At 42.9% G+C, this 23384-nt stretch overlaps 1 protein-coding gene across 3 annotated transcripts; it reads left to right on the plus strand.

Annotated features, from left to right (window-relative positions):
- The first annotated feature begins 1069 nt into the window (after window positions 1-1069).
- On the plus strand, window positions 1070-22209 carry LOC139582545 (cyclin-K-like). Of its 3 annotated transcripts, XM_071412637.1 has the most exons (11): window positions 1070-1508; window positions 1776-1827; window positions 2054-2280; window positions 5269-5350; window positions 8463-8594; window positions 15440-15572; window positions 15796-15853; window positions 16026-16195; window positions 18747-18949; window positions 19674-19776; window positions 20691-22209. In XM_071412637.1, the coding sequence occupies exons 3-11, from the start codon at window positions 2093-2095 to the stop codon at window positions 21227-21229; spliced, it is 1608 nt and encodes a 535-aa protein (XP_071268738.1). In that variant the 5' UTR covers window positions 1070-1508; window positions 1776-1827; window positions 2054-2092; the 3' UTR covers window positions 21230-22209. The 3 variants fall into 3 exon arrangements, with proteins under 3 accessions (XP_071268738.1, XP_071268736.1, XP_071268737.1); XM_071412635.1 differs by lacking the exon at window positions 1776-1827 and having other exon boundaries at window positions 1074-1508; XM_071412636.1 differs by lacking the exon at window positions 1776-1827 and having other exon boundaries at window positions 1083-1508; window positions 15440-15563.
- The last annotated feature ends 1175 nt before the right edge of the window (window positions 22210-23384 follow it).

A 23384-nucleotide genomic window follows, 5' to 3' on the forward strand; every position in this document is an offset into this window, starting at 1 on the left:
TTCAATTATGTATTTTTTATGTTCTCTGAGAGATGGTAGAGAGCCTATTGGTGGTAGAGAGACTATTGATGGTAGAGAGCCTATTGCTGGTAGAGAGCCTATTGGTGGTAGAGAGCCTATTGGTGGTAGAGAGCCTATTGGTGGTAGAGAGCATATTGCCTCATGTTCCTGCACACAAAACTATACACATTAGTTGTGACAGGGGAAATTTATCTCCTTCCTTCAACCAAATACAGATTTCAGGAGAAAATAAAATCTGATGATATTTTTTGACTGAAACTTGAGTGATGGGGAAATCACGTTCAAGTTTCACGTTTATTGTCCCAGAGGGCAATTGGTGTTGCAGCAAAGGAACATAACAAACCACATTGAACATATGAATTCCACATGAATTGCAATGACATAGTTATAAGCAATTCAATGAGGGGAAAGAGTTTGAGTTTCACCATTCGAGTCAACTCTGAAATTGTGAGCACAAACACATGGCCCAATATGGACTGCTGTATTAGCCAAATCTCTACAACGTGATTGTGACTGTTGTTTTTCCCACTAAAATTATAAAAAATTATGCAAACTCAACTATTTACCTATGAATGAATTTATTCATGCAAAGATTCATTCATGCATCCATCCATTCATAAATTCTGAATGACCATTGAGCTCCTCCACGTGGAGAAGTAGAGGGGTCTCACCATTAGTAGTTCTCTCTCGCCCTCTAGTGGAACATTTTTGTCCACATTTATCACTCTATTGTGTCGTGCGTGCATAGAGAACAGTGTAATTGCAGACAGCATTTGGGGGCGTTTTCTAATATAGGCGTTTCTTGATATCAAGTTACACCTATTGACTACAGTCTCCTAACCTACCACGCTAATTATCCTAACCTGCCACCTTAGTTATCCTAATCTGCTATGTAAACAAATCATCTGTGTCTGGAAACCAACCGTCTCATAACACCGGAACTGACCACGGAAACTGACCACAAACACAACAAGAAACGCCCCGGATTTCGGTCTGCAATTACACCCTATTCCACGCACACAACCCCTCTCACCGGCTGGACATTGATTTAGTTTTCATTGTTAATTTTATTATTTTTCTTGGAAGATTTTTTTAATCCATGAAATGAAGTGGGCGGAGAACAAACCACTCTTTACATTGTTTAAGATAGAACTGAAACATTAGTTTGAAATGATCAGTAAATGTAAAAAAACTAAAAATGCCGTTTGTACCATAAAACTTTTTGACAAATTTAAAATGTAGTTTTACATGAAATACCCCTGTCTACGTTTAGTTTATGTACTCTTGTCTGTATATTTCTGTTTTAGAATTTGTGCTATTGCTCATAATAATAATAAAAACCCTCACCGGCACCTGACGTATAACAAAAATGGCGGCGCCCGTGTTACAATGGAGACTGCTGTCGGTGACTAATTCAGTCTAAATATAAAACGATTATTTAATCTATTGTTGATATTGTTACTCATTATAAAGCCTACATGATAAAGGTAAGCGTCCTTCTTTTCACATTTTAGACAACCTACGTTTGACATGCGTGTGTTTTGGATTGATTGAACGGTCAGGGAGTGCTAGCTAACATTAGCTAAAGTTAGTTTTACCAAGTTAGTTAGCTACAGTAGCTAGCTTGCAACTTCGGCCTGAAAGGTAGTTAGTTAGGTAACGTTAGCTTACAACAACGTTATTTAGCACAGGCTTTCAACTGTGTTCAGAGAGATCAAATAGATATTGTCAAAACTGTTATTTCTTCCATGTAGGTAATCCATGCCCCTCATCCTGTTCGCTACCTAGCTCTGTAGCTATAGTTAGGTAATATAAACCCTAATTTAATATTATGAATTCAATGGCTACTACCACGACTTATTTATTAGTTTATCTTCCCAAACAGTTTCTAACTACTGTAAAATAAGATAGATGACAACTTTAGCAAGCTAACTAGCAACCGATTTCTTCTTCATATATGACAATACTTTACACCATTAATTCATGCTGTCTTCGCTGTGAATCATCCCGTTTTCATCCCCCTCCTTGCCAGTCTTCTAGTTCAGCGGGTCCATCATCCTCTTCTCACCAGATGAAGGAAAACAACCACCCCTCCAGTGGTCAGGCCTTCCTGGACCATATCAAGCCATGCTGGTACTGGGACAAGAAGGACCTGGCCCACACCCCGTCCCAGTCTGAGGGCCTGGACCTGGCCACAGAGGCCCGGTACCGCAGGGAGGGTGCCCGGTTCATCTTCGATGTGGGGACCAGACTCGGACTGTATCCTTTTACACGCAACATTTGACACAGTCATGTCATAGCCTCGTCATCTGGTTGATCATTTTCTGTGTGTCAGAAAGTTAGCGAGATTTTTTTGATTTCACCTAAAGTAATGTGGCTTTGTCGAGTTTCACCCCTTAACTCTGTCATCAGACATTATGACACCCCTTAACTCTGTCATCAGACATTATGACACCCCTTAACTCTGTCATCAGACATTATGACACCCCTTAACTCTGTCATCAGACATTATGACACCCTTTAACTCTGTCATCAGACATTATGACACCCTTTAACTCTGTCATCAGACATTATGACACCCTTTAACTCTGTCATCAGACATTATGACACCCTTTAACTCTGTCATCAGACATTGACACCCTTTAACTCTGTCATCAGACATTATGACACCCTTTAACTCTGTCATCAGACATTATGACACCCTTTAACTCTGTCATCAGACATTATGACACCCTTTAACTCTGTCATCAGACATTATGACACCCTTTAACTCTGTCATCAGACATTATGACACCCTTTAACTCTGTCATCAGACATTATGACACCCTTTAACTCTGTCATCAGACATTATGACACCCTTTAACTCTGTCATCAGACATTATGACACCCTTTAACTCTGTCATCAGACATTATGACACCCCTTAACTCTGTCATCAGACATTATGACACCCTTTAACTCTGTCATCAGACATTATGACACCCTTTAACTCTGTCATCAGACATTATGACACCCTTTAACTCTGTCATCAGACATTATGACACCCTTTAACTCTGTCATCAGACATTATGACACCCTTTAACTCTGTCATCAGACATTATGACACCCTTTAACTCTGTCATCAGACATTATGACACCCTTTAACTCTGTCATCAGACATTATGACACCCTTTAACTCTGTCATCAGACATTATGACACCCTTTAACTCTGTCATCAGACATTATGACACCCCTTAACTCTGTCATCAGACATTATGACACCCTTTAACTCTGTCATCAGACATTATGACACCCTTTAACTCTGTCATCAGACATTATGACACCCTTTAACTCTGTCATCAGACATTATGACACCCTTTAACTCTGTCATCAGACATTATGACACCCCTTAACTCTGTCATCAGACATTATGACACCCTTTAACTCTGTCATCAGACATTATGACACCCTTTAACTCTGTCATCAGACATTATGACACCCTTTAACTCTGTCATCAGACATTATGACACCCTTTAACTCTGTCATCAGACATTATGACACCCTTTAACTCTGTCATCAGACATTATGACACCCTTTAACTCTGTCATCAGACATTATGACACCCTTTAACTCTGTCATCAGACATTATGACACCCCTTAACTCTGTCATCAGACATTATGACACCCTTTAACTCTGTCATCAGACATTATGACACCCTTTAACTCTGTCATCAGACATTATGACACCCTTTAACTCTGTCATCAGACATTATGACACCCTTTAACTCTGTCATCAGACATTATGACACCCTTTAACTCTGTCATCAGACATTATGACACCCTTAACTCTGTCATCAGACATTATGACACCCTTTAACTCTGTCATCAGACATTATGACACCATTTAACTCTGTCATCAGACATTATGACACCCTTTAACTCTGTCATCAGACATTATGACACCCCTTAACTCTGTCATCAGACATTATGACACCCTTTAACTCTGTCATCAGACATTATGACACCCTTTAACTCTGTCATCAGACATTATGACACCCTTTAACTCATCAGACATTATGACACCCTTTAACTCTGTCATCAGACATTATGACACCCTTTAACTCTGTCATCAGACATTATGACACCCTTTAACTCTGTCATCAGACATTATGACACCCTTTAACTCTGTCATCAGACATTATGACACCCCTTAACTCTGTCATCAGACATTATGACACCCTTTAACTCTGTCATCAGACATTATGACACCCTTTAACTCTGTCATCAGACATTATGACACCCTTTAACTCTGTCATCAGACATTATGACACCCTTTAACTCTGTCATCAGACATTATGACACCCCTTAACTCTGTCATCAGACATTATGACACCCTTTAACTCTGTCATCAGACATTATGACACCCTTTAACTCTGTCATCAGACATTATGACACCCTTTAACTCTGTCATCAGACATTATGACACCCTTTAACTCATCAGACATTATGACACCCTTTAACTCATCAGACATTATGACACCCTTTAACTCTGTCATCAGACATTATGACACCCTTTAACTCTGTCATCAGACATTATGACACCCCTTAACTCTGTCATCAGACATTATGACACCCTTTAACTCTGTCATCAGACATTATGACACCCTTTAACTCTGTCATCAGACATTATGACACCCTTTAACTCTGTCATCAGACATTATGACACCCTTTAACTCTGTCATCAGACATTATGACACCCTTAACTCTGTCATCAGACATTATGACACCCTTTAACTCTGTCATCAGACATTATGACACCCCTTAACTCTGTCATCAGACATTATGACACCCCTTAACTCTGTCATCAGACATTATGACACCCCTTAACTCTGTCATCAGACATTATGACACCCTTTAACTCTGTCATCAGACATTATGACACCCTTTAACTCTGTCATCAGACATTATGACACCCTTTAACTCTGTCATCAGACATTATGACACCCTTTAACTCTGTCATCAGACATTATGACACCCTTTAACTCTGTCATCAGACATTATGACACCCTTTAACTCTGTCATCAGACATTATGACACCCTTTAACTCTGTCATCAGACATTATGACACCCTTTAACTCTGTCATCAGACATTATGACACCCTTAACTCTGTCATCAGACATTATGACACCCTTTAACTCTGTCATCAGACATTATGACACCCTTTAACTCTGTCATCAGACATTATGACACTCTTTAACTCTGTCATCAGACATTATGACACCTTGGCGACAGGTATCATCTACTTCCACCGTTTCTACATGTTTCACTCCTTCAAACAGTTCCCCAGATATGTGAGTATTTTGCTAAAGAATTCCCTGTTGTGTACTGAACCTGTCACATTTGACATTTAGCAGAAACTCTTATCCGAAGAGACTTACAATGCTACACTTTAACAAAAAATTGCCTTCAACAATCAAAATAATTGTACACAGTCATGTTGTCAACTTCAATCTCAGTGGTGCATTCTTGGAGGTACTGTCTAATGTCTTGGTATTAAATAGTGTGAGACCTGTGTATTGTGTATCTACAGGTGACATGTGGTACTGTCTAATGTCTTGGTATTAGATAGTGTGAGACCTGTGTATTGTGTATCTACAGGTGACAGGTGGTACTGTCTAATGTCTTGGTATTAAATAGTGTGAGACCTGTGTATTGTGTATCTACAGGTGACAGGTGGTACTGCCTAATGTCTTGCTATTAAATAGTGTGAGACCTGTGTATTGTGTATCTACAGGTGACATGTGGTCCTGTCTAATGTCTTAGTATTAAATAGTGTGAGACCTGTGTATTGTGCATCTACAGGTGACAGGTGGTACTGCTTAATGTCTTGGTATTAAATAGTGTGAGACCTGTGTATTGTGTATCTACAGGTGACAGGTGGTACTGTCTAATGTCTTGGTATTAAATAGTGTGAGACCTGTGTATTGTGTATCTACAGGTGGTACTGCCTAATGTCTTGGTATTAAATAGTGTGAGACCTGTGTATTGTGTATCTACAGGTGACAGGTGGTACTGCCTAATGTCTTGGTATTAAATAGTGTGAGACCTGTGTATTGTGTATCTACAGGTGACAGGTGGTACTGTCTAATGTCTTGGTATTAAATAGTGTGAGACCTGTGTATTGTGTATCTACAGGTGACAGGTGGTACTGCCTAATGTCTTGGTATTAAATAGTGTGAGACCTGTGTATTGTGTATCTACAGGTGACAGGTGGTACTGCTTAATGTCTTGGTATTAAATAGTGTGAGACCTGTGTATTGTGTATCTACAGGTGACAGGTGGTACTGCTTAATGTCTTGGTATTAAATCAGTGTGAGACCTGTGTATTGTGTATCTACAGGTGACAGGTGGTACTGCTCTAATGTCTTGGTATTAAATAGTGTGAGACCTGTGTATTGTGTATCTACAGGTGACAGGTGGTACTGCTTAATGTCTTGGTATTAAATAGTGTGAGACCTGTGTATTGTGTATCTACAGGTGACAGGTGGTACTGCTTAATGTCTTGGTATTAAATAGTGTGAGACCTGTGTATTGTGTATCTACAGGTGACAGGTGGTACTGCTTAATGTCTTGGTTTTAAATCATGTGAGACCTGTGTATCTACAGGTGACAGGTGGTACTGCTTAATGTCTTGGTTTTAAATCATGTGAGACCTGTGTATCTCCAGGTGACAGGTGGTACTGCTTAATGTCTTGGTATTAAATAGTGTGAGACCTGTGTATTGTGTATCTACAGGTGACAGGTGGTACTGCTTAATGTCTTGGTATTAAATAGTGTGAGACCTGTGTATTGTGTATCTACAGGTGACAGGTGGTACTGCTTAATGTCTTGGTATTAAATCATGTGAGACCTGTGTATTGTGTATCTACAGGTGACAGGTGGTACTGCTTAATGTCTTGGTATTAAATAGTGTGAGACCTGTGTATTGTGTATCTACAGGTGACAGGTGGTACTGCTTAATGTCTTGGTATTAAATAGTGTGAGACCTGTGTATTGTGTATCTACAGGTGACAGGTGGTACTGCTTAATGTCTTGGTATTAAATAGTGTGAGACCTGTGTATTGTGTATCTACAGGTGACAGGTGGTACTGCTTAATGTCTTGGTTTTAAATCATTTGAGACTTGTGTATCTACAGGTGACCGGTGCGTGTTGTCTAATGTCTTGGTTTTAAATCATGTGAGACCTGTGTATTGTGTATCTACAGGTGACAGGTGGTACTGCTTAATGTCTTGGTATTAAATCATGTGAGACCTGTGTATTGTGTATCTACAGGTGACAGGTGGTACTGCTTAATGTCTTGGTTTTAAATCATGTGAGACCTGTGTATCTACAGGTGACAGGTGGTACTGCTTAATGTCTTGGTTTTAAATCATGTGAGACCTGTGTATCTCCAGGTGACAGGTGGTACTGCTTAATGTCTTGGTATTAAATAGTGTGAGACCTGTGTATTGTGTATCTACAGGTGACAGGTGGTACTGTCTAATGTCTTGGTTTTAAATCATGTGAGACCTGTGTATCTCCAGGTGACCGGTGCGTGTTGTCTAATGTCTTGGTATTAAATCATGTGAGACCTGTGTATCTACAGGTGACAGGTGCGTGTTGTCTAATGTCTTGGTATTAAATCATGTGAGACCTGTGTATCTACAGGTGACCGGTGCGTGTTGTCTAATGTCTTGGTTTTAAATCATGTGAGACCTGTGTATCTACAGGTGACAGGTGCGTGTTGTCTAATGTCTTGGTTTTAAATCATGTGAGACCTGTGTATCTACAGGTGACCGGTGGGATCTACAGGTGACCGGTGAGTGTTGTCTAATGTCTTGGTTTTAAATCATGTGAGACCTGTGTATCTACAGGTGACAGGTGCGTGTTGTCTAATGTCTTGGTATTAAATCATGTGAGACCTGTGTATCTACAGGTGACAGGTGCGTGTTGTCTAATGTCTTGGTTTTAAATCATGTGAGACCTGTGTATCTACAGGTGACCGGTGCGTGTTGTCTAATGTCTTGGTTTTAAATCATGTGAGACCTGTGTATCTACAGGTGACAGGTGCGTGTTGTCTAATGTCTTGGTATTAAATCATGTGAGACCTGTGTATCTACAGGTGACCGGTGCGTGTTGTCTAATGTCTTGGTTTTAAATCATGTGAGACCTGTGTATCTACAGGTGACCGGTGCGTGTTGTCTATGTCTTGGTATTAAATCATGTGAGACCTGTGTATCTACAGGTGACCGGTGCGTGTTGTCTAATGTCTTGGTATTAAATCATGTGAGACCTGTGTATCTCCAGGTGACCGGTGCGTGTTGTATTAAATCATGTGAGACCTGTGTATCTCCAGGTGACCTGTGCGTGTTGTCTCTTCCTGGTATTAAATAGTGTGAGACCTGTGTATTGTGTATCTCCAGGTGACAGGTGCGTGTTGTCTCTTCCTGGCTGGGAAAGTGGAAGAGACTCCTAAGAAATGTAAAGACATCATCAAGACGGCTCGCAGCTTACTGAACGACGTACAGTTTGCCCAGTTTGGAGACGACCCAAAGGTGAGATGTGTCTTAGTTCATTCACTTCTCCCACTGTCCTCTCTGTTTGTAGGTACAGTGAAGTCCTGCTATGTTTACTGGTACACTTTCTTCACGTGCTGAACCTAACTGCTGGCTTGATAATAGTTTTTTTTTTAATTTACGGGGTAAATCAGCTTTAATATTGCAGATACGTTGATGGAAGCTACAATCTAATTGCCCGCATCATTTCCAATCCCCCATATATTTTTTGGGGTAAATATATACACTAACGGTCAAAAGTTTTAGAACACCTACTCATTCAAGGGTTTTTTATTTTTTTATTATTTTCTACATTGTAGAATAATAGTGAAGACATCAAAACTATAAAATAACACATGATTTGTTTAACACTTTTTGTTTACTACATGATTCCATATGTGTTATTTCATAGTTTCAAACCCTTGAATGAGTAGGCGTTCTAACACTTTTGACCGGTAGTTGTGTTTATATACACAGTGCCTTCAGAAAGTATTCAGACCCCTTGACCTTTTCTACATTTTGTTACGTTACAGCCTTATTCTAAAATTTATTAAATAAATAAAAATATTCAGCAATGCACACACAATACCCCATAATGACAAAGTGCAAACAGGTTTTTAGACAGTTTTTCAAATGTACTATAAGTAAAAAAACAGATACCTTATTTACATAAGTATTCAGACCCTTTGCTATGAGACTCGAAATTGAGCTCAGGTGCATCCTGTTTCCATTGATCATCCTTTGCTACAGTCCACCTGTGGTAAATTTAAATTGATTGGACATGATTTGAAAAGGTACACACCTGTCTATATAAGGCCCCACAGTTGACAGTGCATGTCAGAGCAAAAACCAAGACATGAGGTGGAAGGAATTGTCCATAGAGCACCGAGACAGGATCGTGTCGAGGCACAGATCTGGGGAAGGGTGCCAAAAAATGTGTGCAGCATTGAAGGTCCCCAAGAACACAGTGGCCTCCATCATTCTTAAATGGAAGAAGTTTGGAACCACCAAGACTCTTCCTAGAGCTGGCCGCATGGCTAAACTGAGCAATCGGGGGAGAAGGGCCTTGGTCAGGGAGGTGACCAAGAACCCTATATTCACTGACAGAGCTCTCAAGTTCCTCTGTGGAGCTGGAAGAACCTTCCAGAAGGACAACCATATCTGCAGCACTCCACCAATCTAGCCTTTATGGTAGAGGCCAGACAGAAGCCACTCCTGAGTAAAAGGCACATGACAGTCGGCTTGGAGTTTGCCAAAAGGCACCTAATGACTCTCATACCATGAGAAACAAGATTCTCTGTTCTGATGAAACCATGATTGAACTATTTGGCCTGAATGCCAAGCGTCACGTCTGGAGAAAACCTGGCACCATCCCTACTGTAAAGAATGGTGGTGGCAGCATCATGCTGTAGGGATGTTTTTCAGCGGCAGGGACTGGGAGACTAGTCAGGATCAGGAAAGATGAAAAGAGCAAAGTATAGAGAGATCCTTGATGACCTCCTCAGGACCTCAGACTGGGGCGAAGGTTCACCTTCCAACAGGACAGCGACCCTAAGGACACAGCCAAGACAACGTAGGACTGGCTTCGGGACAAGTTTCTGAATGTCCTTGAGTGGCCCAGCCAGAGCCCAGACTTTAACTCAATCAATCATCTCTGGAGAGACCTGAAAATAGCTGTGCAGCAATGCTCCCCATCCAACCTGACAGTGCTTGAAAGTATCTGCAGAGAAGAATGGGTGAAACTCCCCAAATACAGGTGTGCCAAGCTTGTAGCCTTATTCCCAAGAAGACTCAATGCTGTAATCACTGCCAAAGGTGCTTTAACAAAGTACTGAGTAAAGGGTCTGAATACTTATGTAAATGTGATATTTCCGTTTTTTGTCGTTATGGGGTATTTTGTGTAGATTGATGAGAAATATTTTATTTGATCAATGTTAGAATAAGGCTGTAACATTTCAAAATGTGTAAGAAGATGGTCAGAATACTTTCTAGTATGTACCGGAGGGAGAGAGAGATGGACAAAGCTGCATGTGAGCTTGCATTTTTCAACATGTTGTTTTTAAACAAAAATATAGATTTGGAGTTAGATAAACTTGGATTTTTCGTCAGGGACATATACAGGATGCTACCCTCCACAACATAACATTCACTATGTCACCAGGACATATACAGGATGCTACCCTCCACAACACTATGTCACCAGGACATATACAGGATGCTACCCTCCACAACATAACATTCACTATGTCACCAGGACATATACAGGATGCTACCCTCCACAACATAACATTCACTATGTCACCAGGACATATACAGGATGCTACCCTCCACAACACTATGTCACCAGGACATATACAGGATGCTACCCTCCACAACATAACATTCACTATGTCACCAGGACATATACAGGATGCTACCCTCCACAACACTATGTCAACAGGACCTATACAGGATACTACCCTCCACAACATTACATTCACTATGTCACCAGGACATATACAGGATGCTACCCTCCATAACATTACATTCACTATGTCACCAGGACATATACAGTATGCTACCCTCCACAACACTATGTCAACAGGACATATACAGGATACTACCCTCCACAACATTACCTTCACTATGTCACCAGGACATATACAGGATGCTACCCTCCACAACATTACATTCACTATGTCACCAGGACATATACAGGATGCTACCCTCCACAACATTACCTTCACTATGTCACCAGGACATATACAGGATGCTACCCTCCACAACATTACATTCACTATGTCACCAGGACATATACAGGATGCTACCCTCCACAACATTACATTCACTATGTCACCAGGACATATACAGTATGCTACCCTCCACAACACTATGTCAACAGGACATATACAGGATACTACCCTCCACAACATTACCTTCACTATGTCACCAGGACATATACAGGATGCTACCCTCCACAACATTACATTCACTATGTCACCAGGACATATACAGGATGCTACCCTCCACAACATTACCTTCACTATGTCACCAGGACATATACAGGATGCTACCCTCCACAACATTACATTCACTATGTCACCAGGACATATACAGGATGCTACCCTCCACAACATTACACACACACTGATTCAAAACTCTAAACCTACAACCTGATTCTGGACAAAATGACTTGGAAGGATTACTACTACCAAGGATTCCTTTTTCTAAGCGATACAGAGGATGCTCTGGCAAACATACAGCAGAGACCTGAGGACACCATCCAACCTGGAGTTGAGACAGACCAGATACAACTGCAATTAGCACTGAGGTGTGAAGTGAGAGTTGTTGAAGCCTTTGAGCCCAACATGTCAGGCGTCTCACAAGCCCTCTCCCGCTGTTCAGAGACCATCCACTGGCATTTTCTACTAAATCTGTCTCCAGAAATGAAAGCTTCTCCCAAGTGGGTGTGACACCTACTCCCCTCGCCTCCAGCACACACACACTGATGGGGCGAGTGACTCTGAACTTAAAATGGCTAGCCCCAAGTCATTATTTTTTTATTTTGCCATTTGCCTCATGACTCCTGCATGCTTTGTTGACTATGAACTTTCTTTACCCAACCGTGGGACAGGCTGTTTGTTCCCACACTCGGGACTCTGACTCTATTGGTAACATAGAGTTTTGGCCTCCCATCCTATTCTAGCCACCTCTCGCCAGCTTTGTATTTATGTTACCTGTTGAAATTGGTGTACAATATGATCTTGTTGCCATCTAATGCACATTAAAATGTCATAAATCAGCACTGCAGAGCTCTCCCTGTCCTCTGCCGTGCCTTGACTGTATTACTGCTGATGATATCTGGAAATGTGCATGTACAGTGAGGGAAAAAAGTATTTGATCCCCTGCTGATTTTGTACGTTTGCCCACTGACAAAGATATTATCAGTCTATAATTTTAATGGTAGGTTTATTTGAACAGTGAGAGACAGAATAACAACAAAAATATCCAGAAAAATGCATGTCAAAAATGTTATAAATTGATTTGCATTTTAATGAGGGAAATAAGTATTTGACCCCTTCTCAATCAAAAAGATTTCTGGCTCCCAGGTGTCTTTCATACAGGTAACGAACGGAGATTAGGAGCACACTCTTAAAGGGAGTGCTCCTAATCTCAGTTTCTTACCTGTATAAAAGATACCTGTCCACAGAAGCAATCAATCAATCAGATTCCAAACTCTCCACCATGGCCAAGACCAAAGAGCTCTCCAAGGATGTCAGGGACAAGATTGTAGACCTACACAAGGCTGGAATGGGCTACAAGACCATCGCCAAGCAGCTTGGTGAGAAGGTGACAACAGTTTCTGTGATTATTCGCAAATGGAAGAAACACAAAAGACCTGTCAATCTCCCTCAGCCTGGGGCTCCATGCAAGATCTCACCTCGTGAAGTTGCAATGATCATGAGAACGGTGAGGAATCAGCCCAGAACTACACAGGAGGATCTTGTCAATGATCTCAAGGCAGCTGGGACCATAGTCATCAAGAAAACAATTTGTAACACACTATGCCGTGAAGGACTGAAATCCTGCAGCGCCCGCAAGGTCCCCCTGCTCAAGAAAGCACATATACATGCCCGTCTGAAGTTTGCCAATGAACATCTGAATGATTCAGAGGACAACTGGGTGAACGTGTTGCGGTCAGATGAGACCAAAATGGAGTTCTTTGGCATCAACCCAACTTGCTGTGTTTGGAGGAGGAGGAATGCTGCCTATGACCCCAAGAAACCATCCCCACCGTCAAACATGAAGGTGGAAACATTATGCTTTGGGGGTGTTTTTCTGCTAAAGGGACAGGACAACTTCACCGCATCAAAGGGACGATGGACGGGGCCATGTACCGTCAAATCTTGGGTGAAAACCTCCTTCCCTCAGCCAGGGTATTGAAAATGGGTCGTGGATGGGTATTCCAGCATGACAATGACCCAAAACACACGGCCAAGGCAACAAAGGAGTGGCTCAAGAAGAAGCACATTAAGGTCCTGGAGTGGCCTAGCCAGTATCCAGACCTTAATCCCATAGAAAATCTGTGGAGGGAGCTGAAGGTTCGAGTTGCCAAACGTCAGCCTCAAAACCTTAATGACTTGAAGAAGATCTGCAAAGAGGAGTGGGACAAAATCCCTCCTGAGATGTGTGCAAACCTGGTGGCCAACTACAAGAAACGTCTGACCTCTGTGATTGCCAACAAGGGTTTTGCCACCAAGTACTAAGTCATGTTTTGCAGAGGGGTCAAATACTTATTTCCCTCATTAAAATGCAAATCAATTCATAACATTTTTGACATGCGTTTTTCTGGATTTTTTTGTTGATATTCTGTCTCTCACTGTTCAAATAAACCTACCATTAAAATTATAGACTGATCATTTCTTTGTCAGTGGGCAAACGTACAAAATCAGCAGGGGATCAAATACTTTTTTCCCTCACTGTACACCCTGGCCCATCTACTGTTGCTAGCCCCAATTCTGACTTGTGCTCTGATATCTGCTTCACTGATTTCTGCTCTCGTAAAAGCCTGGGTTTTCTGCACGTTAACACTAGAAGCTTATTACCTAAAATGGATCAATTGAAAGTGTGGGTTCACAGCTCCAATCCAGATGTGTTGGTCAGTACTGAGACGTGGTTAAGGAAGAGTGTTTTGAATACTGATGTTAACTTTTCTGGTTACATCCTTTTTCGGCAAGACAGATCTTCCAAAGGTGGGGGAGTTGCAATCTTTACCAAGGATCACCTTCAGGGCTCGGTTGTCTCCACCAAGTCTGTCCCCAAACAATTTGATTTGCTGGTTTTAAGCATTAAACTTTCAAATAGCGCTTCGTTGATTGTTGCTGGGTGCTATCGTCCTCCATCAGCACTGGCCTGTACCCTACCTGCCCTAAAGCTCTGTCGTGTCTTTGGCATCATTAAACTGAAGATTAATCTTTATCAAAAATCTGTAATTATTATGCGATTTTAAACTGATTAATCATGTAACTGTAATTAACTAGGAAGTTGGGGCACCAAGGAAAATATTCAGATTACAAAGTTATAATTTTCCTAAAATTTTAATATCTGACCAATTAGTCTTCGAATTAATGAATTATTATTTACCTCACGTCAGTCTCATTCCAAACGTCGTAAATTGATGGTTATCTGCACGAACCCAGTCTTGACTATGAGTCATCCATACATCAATTGTCTTCAAATAATTGATTTACTAACTAAGTAATTCACAGAAATGCATCACACAAACAAACAATGTAGATGGTTACAGCCCCAAAACATCACTGCTCTAGAGGAGATGGAGGAATGGGCCAAAATACCAGCAACAGTGTGTGAAAACCTTGTGAAGACTTACAGAAAACGTTTGAACTCTGTCATTGCCAACAAAAGGTATATAACAAAGTATTGAGAAACTTTTGTTATTGACCAAATACTTATTTTCCACCATAATTTGCAAATAAATTCATAAAAAATCCTACAATGTGATTTTCTGGATTTTTTTTCTTCTCATTTTGTCTGTCATAGTTGAAGTGTACCTATGATGAAAATTACAGGCCTCTCTCATCTTTTTAAGTGGGAGAACTTGCACAATTGGTGGCTGACTAAATACTTGTTTGCCCCACTGTATCTCTATCTAACATTATATTGTGGGCAAGAATTTTGTTTAATAGGCTATACTTTTCACATTGTCCTTTTCAGCACAGTTCACTCAATTATGTTTGAATGCTTAACCAGGCCAGCTCAGTACAGCTTGGTTTGACAGTAGTGTGAAAAGCCCTTGTGTGTTTCCTTACTTTATGCTCTTGTTTGGGTCCTGGGATGTATCATAGGATTTTCGCCATCAACAGGAAGAGGTTATGGTGCTAGAGAGGATCCTGCTACAGACGATCAAGTTTGACCTGCAAGTGGAACACCCGTACATGTTCCTCCTGCGATACGCCAAGCAGCTCAAAGGTGTGAGAGGTGGTGTTTCTATCTTAGTTTGACTTCATTTCCAACTGTCATCTCCAAGTCTTTATGTTGAAGTGGTTACTAGTATGCTGTAAGCTGTCTCCTATCCAAACTGCACTAGTGATTCATGTTTTTTGACCTTGAAAACATCCAGGTCCTGTCTTGGCCACACCAGGCAATGATGTGTCCTTCTTATGCAATTGTGAAAAACTGCGTTTATTTTTAATTTTTCTAGGTGACAAAACCAAAGTTCAGAAACTGGTGCAGATGGCCTGGACCTTCGTCAACGACAGGTGAGCCATACATTGTTTAATAGGCTATACTTTTCACATTGTCCTTTTCCAGTAGTCCTTATTTCCTGTTTCCTGTCACCTTCTCATCTTACAATATTTATTGAATAGTATTGTAGGACTGTATTTAGTGCCACATCTAAACGGTTCTCTCTGTTCCTACCTCGCTCTCCAGTCTGTGCACCATGCTGTCCCTGCAGTGGGAACCAGAGATCATAGCTGTAGCAGTCATGTACCTGGCTGGACGGCTGTGTAAGTTTGACATCCAGGAGTGGACGTCCAAGCAGTCTTCACGGCGATGGTGGGAGCAGTTTGTCCAGGACGTCCCAGTGGAGCTGCTAGAAGGTATGACGTCAAGGTTACGTCTTCGTCTCTTTGCATTGTTACACTTCCCTGACACACATTTTAAGACAGTGACTCCCAAAAGCCCAGTCTTGCACCATTTTTAAAGCTTCTTGACTGGCTGCGTCACTGCTTGGTATGGCAACTGCTTGGCATATGGGGCGGCAGGTAGCCTAGTGGTTAGAGCGTTCGGCCAGTAACCAAAAGGTTGCAGGATCAAGTTCCCGATCTGACAAGGTAAAAATCTGTCGTTCTGCCCCTAAGTGTGATTGCTATTGCATCGTCTGTGCACCTATTGGGGCGGTAAGCAAATTGGAGTGGGTCTAGGGTGCCAGGTAGGGTGGAGGTGAAATGGTCCTTGACTAGTCTCATGAAGTGCTTTGAGAGACTAGTCAAGGACCATATCACCTCCACCCTACCTGACACCCTAGACCCACTCCAATTTGCTTACCGCCCCAATAGGTCCACAGACGACGCAATCGCAACCACACTGCCCTAACCCATCTGGACAAGAGGAATACCTATGTAAGAATGCTGTTCATTGACTACAGCTCAGCATTTAACACCATAGTACCCTCCAAACTCGTCATTAAGCTCGAGACCCTGGGTCTCGACCCCGCCCTGTGCAACTGGGTCCTGGACTTCCTGATGGGCCGCCCCCAGGTGGTGAGGGTAGGTAACATCTCCACCCCGCTGATCCTCAACACTGGGGCCCCACAAGGGTGCGTTCTCAGCCCTCTCCTGTACTCCCTGTTCACCCACGACTGCGTGGCCATGCACGCCTCCAACTCAATCATCAAGTTTGCAGATGACACCACAGTGGTAGGCTTGATTACCAACAACGACGAGACGGCCTACAGGGAGGAGGTGAGGGCCCTCACACTCAACGTCAACAAAACAAAGGAGATGATCGTGGACTTCAGGAAACAGCAGAGGGAGCACCCCCAAGTTCCTCGGCGTACACATCACGGACAAACTGAAATGGTCCACCCACACAGACAGCGTGGTGAAGAAGGCGCAGCAGCGCCTCTTCAACCTCAGGAGGCTAAAGAAATTTGGCTTATCACCAAAAACACTCACAAACTTTTACAGATGCACAATCGAGAGCATCCTGTCGGGCTGTATCACCGCCTGGTACGACAACTGCTCCGCCCACAAGCGTAAGGCTCTCCAGAGGGTAGTGAGGTGTGCACAACGTATCACCGGGGACAAACTACTTGCCCTCCAGGACACCTACATCACCCGATGTCACAGGAAGGCCAAAAAGATCATCAAGGACAACAACCACCCGAGCCACTGCCTGTTCACCCCGCTATCATCCAGAAAGCGAGGTCAGTACAGGTGCATCAAAGCAGGGACCGAGAGGCTGAAAAACAGCTTCTATCTCAAGGCCATCAGACTGTTAAACAGCCACCACTAACACTGAGTGGCTGCTGCCAACATACTGACTCAACTCTAGCCACTTTAATAATGGAAAAATTTATGTAATAAATGTATCACTAGCCACTTTAAACAATGCTACTTTATATAATGTTTACATACTCTACATTACTCATCTCATATGTATATACTGTACTCTATACCATCTACTGCATCTTGCCTATGCCGCACGGCCATCGCTCATCTATATATTTATATGTACGTATTCTTATTCATTCCTTTACACTTGTGTGTACAAGGTAGTAGTTGTGGAATTGTTAGGTTAGATTACTTGTTGGTTATTACTGCATTGTCGGAACTAGAAGCACAAGCATTTCGCTACACTCGCATTAACATCTGCTAACCATCTGTATGTGACAAATAAAATTTGATTTGAACAATGCAGTTAACCCACTGTTCCTCCGGTAGGCCGTCCATTGTGAATAAGAATTTGTTCTTAAACTGACTTGCCTAGTTAAAAAGGTCCAATAAAATAAAAATATATATGATCTGTACATCACTGGGGCTGAGCTCCCTGCCATCCAGGACCTCTATACCAGGTGGTGTCAGAGGAAGGCTCTAATAATTGCCAGACCCCAGACACCCCAGTCATAGACTGTTCTCTCTACTACCGCATGGCAAGCGGTACCGATGTACCACATTTGGAACGAACAGGACCCTGAACAGCGTCTACCCCCCCAAGCCATGAGCCTGCCTTAAATAGGGTAACCAGTTACCCAAACTATCTGCTTTGACCCTTTTTGCACTAACTCTGTTGACTCATCACATACACTGCTGCTACTGTTTATCAGGTTGCCTAGTCACTTTCTCCCTACTTATATACTTATGGTGTAATGGTTACAAGTTCTGCTCATGTTCCTCCTCCTATTGAGTCCTATTCATCCCTTAACGCTAATCAGCATCTAGGAGAAATGAAAAGAACTGTACCTCTGTCCAATCTGTACAGGCACATCATACCTAACCTCTGTCCAATCTGTACATCATACCTAACCGCTGTCCAATCTGCACATCATACCTAACCTCTGTCCAATCTGTACATCATACCTAACCGCTGTCCAATCTGCACATCATACCTAACCTCTGTCCTCTGTCCACTGCTGTCATCTCGTCCTAGACATCTGTCACCAGATCCTGGACCTGTACTCCCAGGGGAAGACCCCCATCCCCTCGGGTCTGGAGCAGGAGACCAAGCAGAGAGGACCCCCCCAGCCCCCTGGCCCAGCCCCCCCACAGCCTCCAGGGGGTGTCCCACTACCCCCTCCACCCAAGAGGATCTCCCCTCAAGGCAGCCCCCCACGCCATCCAAAACGCCCACATGTGAGTGATAGCAGTGTGTCTTTGTATTTGTCAGCTGGTGACATATGCAATTTAATTTTCTGTGGATCATTCATGTTTAATTATTTAATGTGTCTGAGTAGTATCCATGACTAACACGATAGGTAATAGACGATACCCTGGTATAAACGGTATATTCTGAAATACTGACAGTATGATTTATAACTATCAGAAATCTAAGATGTGTCAAATACATGATATCCAGCTCAGGGCTCCAGCTATGCATCTGGTTTGCTAACCTGCTAGCTAAGTGGCTCTATGTTAAGATCAAACTAACCTGCTAGCTAAGTGGCTCTATGTTAAGATCAAACTAACCTGCTAGCTAAGTGGCTCTATGTTAAGATCAAACTAACCTGCTAGCTAAGTGGCTCTATGTTAAGATCAAACTAACCTGCTAGCTAAGTGGCTCTATGTTAAGATCAAGCTTCTTAGTCAGAGCAGAGACATTCAACCCCCCTCCTGGATCAAGATCCCTGTTGCCTAAATAGTTTTGTGCGTAATGGCGCCCCCCTGTGTGCACATTCTGTAATACCATGCACCCCGGAATGGTACAGAGACGGTGTGAAAATGTGGGTACTGCCCCAACCCTAACAGATAACCCCCGATAACAGCTTGTGTGTAATTTTCATTCCTCAAGTGGTCTAAAGTTGAACGTGGAGCGTGTGTGCCTGCTTGAAGCAGCAGAGTATTCTTTCTGTTTTGTCAGAGCTCTCCAAAAGAGGAACCCAAACCTCCAGAACAAGTGGGTTCTAAGATTCCACGGTTGGAGAGCCCTATGCCCCCCCTGCCCGCTTCTCAACCGCTGCCTGGTGAGTGTCTTACTACTCAGTAGGTTACTTATTATATGCATAACAGCAGTAGCTAGTGATCGTTTGTCTCCCCTCAGAGAGAGGCCTGCTCTCATATGATGAAGTGACATCATTATTTAGTGTTTAATGATGGACATGGTTTTAGTGAGAGGCTGCTTAGAACACAACAGGCCTTCTTAGAATCCTGGTTATGTAACGAACAGTCCAGTCAGAACAGAACACCCCCTCCTTACCGCCTGCCCTCTGACCAATCTGATTACTGCTTCAAGTTGTTAATGAGCACTTCACAGGAAGTGTGTAGTCTAGCTATGGGATTACTAGGAATTCTTTACAGTTTTTTTAAAGGGCTGTCTCGTTGAACAGGAATGTCAAAGCTTTCAGCCCTATGATTAGGATTGTGTTTAGTGAAAATGACCTTAATTCACTTCTCTGTCTCGCTCTCTCTCCCCCCCCTCTCTCTCCCCCCCCCCCTCTCTCCCCCCCCCCTCTCTCTCTCCCCCCCTCTCTCTTTCTCTTTTATCTCTCTCATCCTCTCTCTCTCTCATCTCTCGCTCTCTCTCATTCTCTCTCATCATCCTCTCTCTCATCATCTCTCTCTCTCTCATCCTCCCTCTCTCTCTCATTCTCTCTCTCTCTCATCCTCTCTCTCTCTCATCCTCTCTCTCTCTCATCCTCTCTCTCTCATCCTCTCTCTCTCGCTTCTCTCTCTCTCGCTTCTCTCGCTTCTCTCGCTTCTCTCTTCTCTCGCTTCTCTCTTTCTCTCTCCCCTCTTTCTCTCTCTCTCCCCTCTTCTCTCGCTTCTCTCTCTCTCTCTCCCCTCTTCTCTCGCTTCTCTCTCTCTCTCTCCCCTCTTTTCTCTCTTTCTTCTCTCTCTCTCCTCTTCTCTCTCTCTCCCCTTTTCTCTCTCCTCTCAGATCGTAAGGCTCCCCCAGTGCCTCCTGAAGCTGAGCCAGCCGCGGGTAGCGAGCCCGTTCCCCCTCCCCCCTCTCACGCGCCACCCCCCCACCAGCCCCCTCCCCTGCCCCACCGCCCCCCTCCTCCTCCTCCCTCTAGTTACATCATGGGAATGTCCACCTCTAGCTCCTACATGTCAGGGGAAGGCTTCCAGAGCCTTCAGTCTATAATGAAGACAGGGGAACCGTCCTACGCCCCCATGCCCCCCAACTACGGTCCCCCCATGCCCTATCATCCTCATGGCTACCCCAACGCTCCACCCCCAGGACCCCCACCCAGCACTTACCCACCCCCCAACCTGCCCCCTCCCTCTCCGGCCTACCCTCCACCAGGCTACAACTACCCTGAGTACCCCCCGCCACGCATGCCCCCAGGACACGGGGTGCCACCTCCGGGGATGGGCATGCCTCCTGGGGGGTACCCTCCACTGCCAGGCCAGCCCCAGGTGCCCCTGCCACCCCCTGGCATGCCAATGAACCGTGGGGGATGGATGAGATGAAAGGAGGAGTGGTGGAGGAGAGAGGGAAAGAGAGAGAAGTAGAGGAATGTCTGAAGCTAACAGTACACTTCCTGTTGTGCAGAACTTTAGCTGGGTCGTGTTCATTAGTCACCAAACGGAAGAAACTGACTACTGAGGGGCTACCTGCACTTGTCCAATAGGAAATGCTCATTTTTTGTTTCTGTTGCAAAACTGTTTGGTACACTGTGTCCTAATGAATACAACCCTGGAGTCCACTGGAGATGTCAACAAACAAAGGATTTTTACCTCAGAGAGCAATGTCTGTTCTACACTGTCTTGGCTGCTTGTGGAATCCCAGGCATGTAAAGGTTACGACTCCTGGAATATCTGTCCTGCCATTCTGTAGAGATTCTATCAGTACCACATTCCAAGTGGTTCCTTTTGAGAAAGACGAGGCAGATCATATTGAAGTCTTGACATGGTTGAACATATTTTGAGACGTACTGAAAGGAAATACAATTTACATTTAGACTGAAGGTTTGAATGATGCTATAAAACCTGCTTGTTTTTGCTTTCATTTTTAGTCTGCATCGAAAAAGGATATATTTTCAGTACTGTGATAACTTTACCCTGTGTGTATGTGGAGAAGAAGTTGGGTTTATCTCAGAAAATACCAAACACATTTGTCTTTTTATTTAGCTGTGTGAATATTGGTTCGTCTGTAAGTCGTATTGGACTGGATGTAACATATATAATATCAGGAATAGCTCTTCCACTGTTAGTCATGAGCTGAAAGACATCGGTAACCCATATCTGGTTCTGAACAGCCGGTGGATAGGACCCTGGACAGGCAGGAGTGTATTTGTACATGATAAAGTTACTAGGTCTTTCTAGACAGCTCATATCCTTAGTTAATCACGCTTTACTTTAAGACAATTGCATTCTCCCTCCCTACACACCCACACTTGATTTTGTGTCTCACAGGCACTCGGGATAATAAAATAAAAAGTATAAACTAGTGTTGTCTTTATTTAGTCTGTGTTGAAGTAGTCTAGTATGTGTTACCATACTGCCTAGACTGGTTCGTCGTGTGCGGAATCCTGGTGATTGAGGCTAGTGGTGTTTGTTTGTTCACAACAGTGTTGTGTTTGTTGTGTTCTTGACAGTATTAAAGTCAGGTTCAAATTGTCTGATTTACAGGTCATGACCTTACTAACAATCAGTTTAACTGTTTTGTCTACAGATACTCCTCACCACAACCACACATTTACTGACCAGTGGCTTAAACTGTACCTGTGTTAACTTTGTTTTCCCCAATACCGTTAATCCACTTTGAAATGTTATTCCGTTTTCTCAGCAAAATACAGTACATTCAATAGCTTCACCAGCAGAGGGCAGATTTGCTCAAGTTTTGAATTAATTTAGTCATTTAGCAGAAGCTCTTAGGAGCAATTAGGGTTAAGTGCCTTGCTCAAGGGTACATTGACAGATTTCACATGGTCAGGTCGTGGGTTCGAACCAGAAACCTTTCAGTTACTGTCCCAACTCTCTTAACCGCTAGGCTACCTGCCATCCTGTCAGTTCTTCACTACAGAAGGGTTTGTATGTGTTAATCAGTGGGCTCAGGTCTGCGTTTCCTCCCACATTAACTCAGAGAAGACACAGAACTACAAAGAAAGTAATCACTTGTTTATTTTTTTCCCTACAAAATCATCTCAAAGTGGCCCTAGTACATTTACTAATCCTTCTAGAATATCTGTCTGATCTCAGCTAAATTCATGAAAAAACAGTTCTACTTTACAGTAATGCTAGTAACTACAGGACTAGTTAGCATTAACACTAGGTTTGTGTCTGTGGTCAAAAGTAATGCACTAGGGCAGGGTTTCCCAAACTCGGTCCTGGTGCCCCCCTGGTACACGTTTTGGTTTTTGCCTTAGCACTACACAGCCGATTCAAATAATTGTTGGTTATTTGAATCGGCTGTATAGTGCTACGGTAAACATCAAACCGTGCACCCGGTTGGAGTTTGGGAAACCCTTGCACTCGGGAATACGGTGATATTTCATACTGGGTTCATCATGTCTTCTGGTTTAAAACACAGGTTCCAAATCAAACTTCCATGCAGAGAAAAACATGGCACGAAATGCCAGACTGAAAAAGGTTCCAAATCATCTCCTCTCATAGCTACAAATCA

Source organism: Salvelinus alpinus, chromosome 8, assembly GCF_045679555.1.
Source record: "Salvelinus alpinus chromosome 8, SLU_Salpinus.1, whole genome shotgun sequence".
NCBI classification, from domain to species: Eukaryota; Metazoa; Chordata; class Actinopteri; order Salmoniformes; family Salmonidae; genus Salvelinus; species Salvelinus alpinus.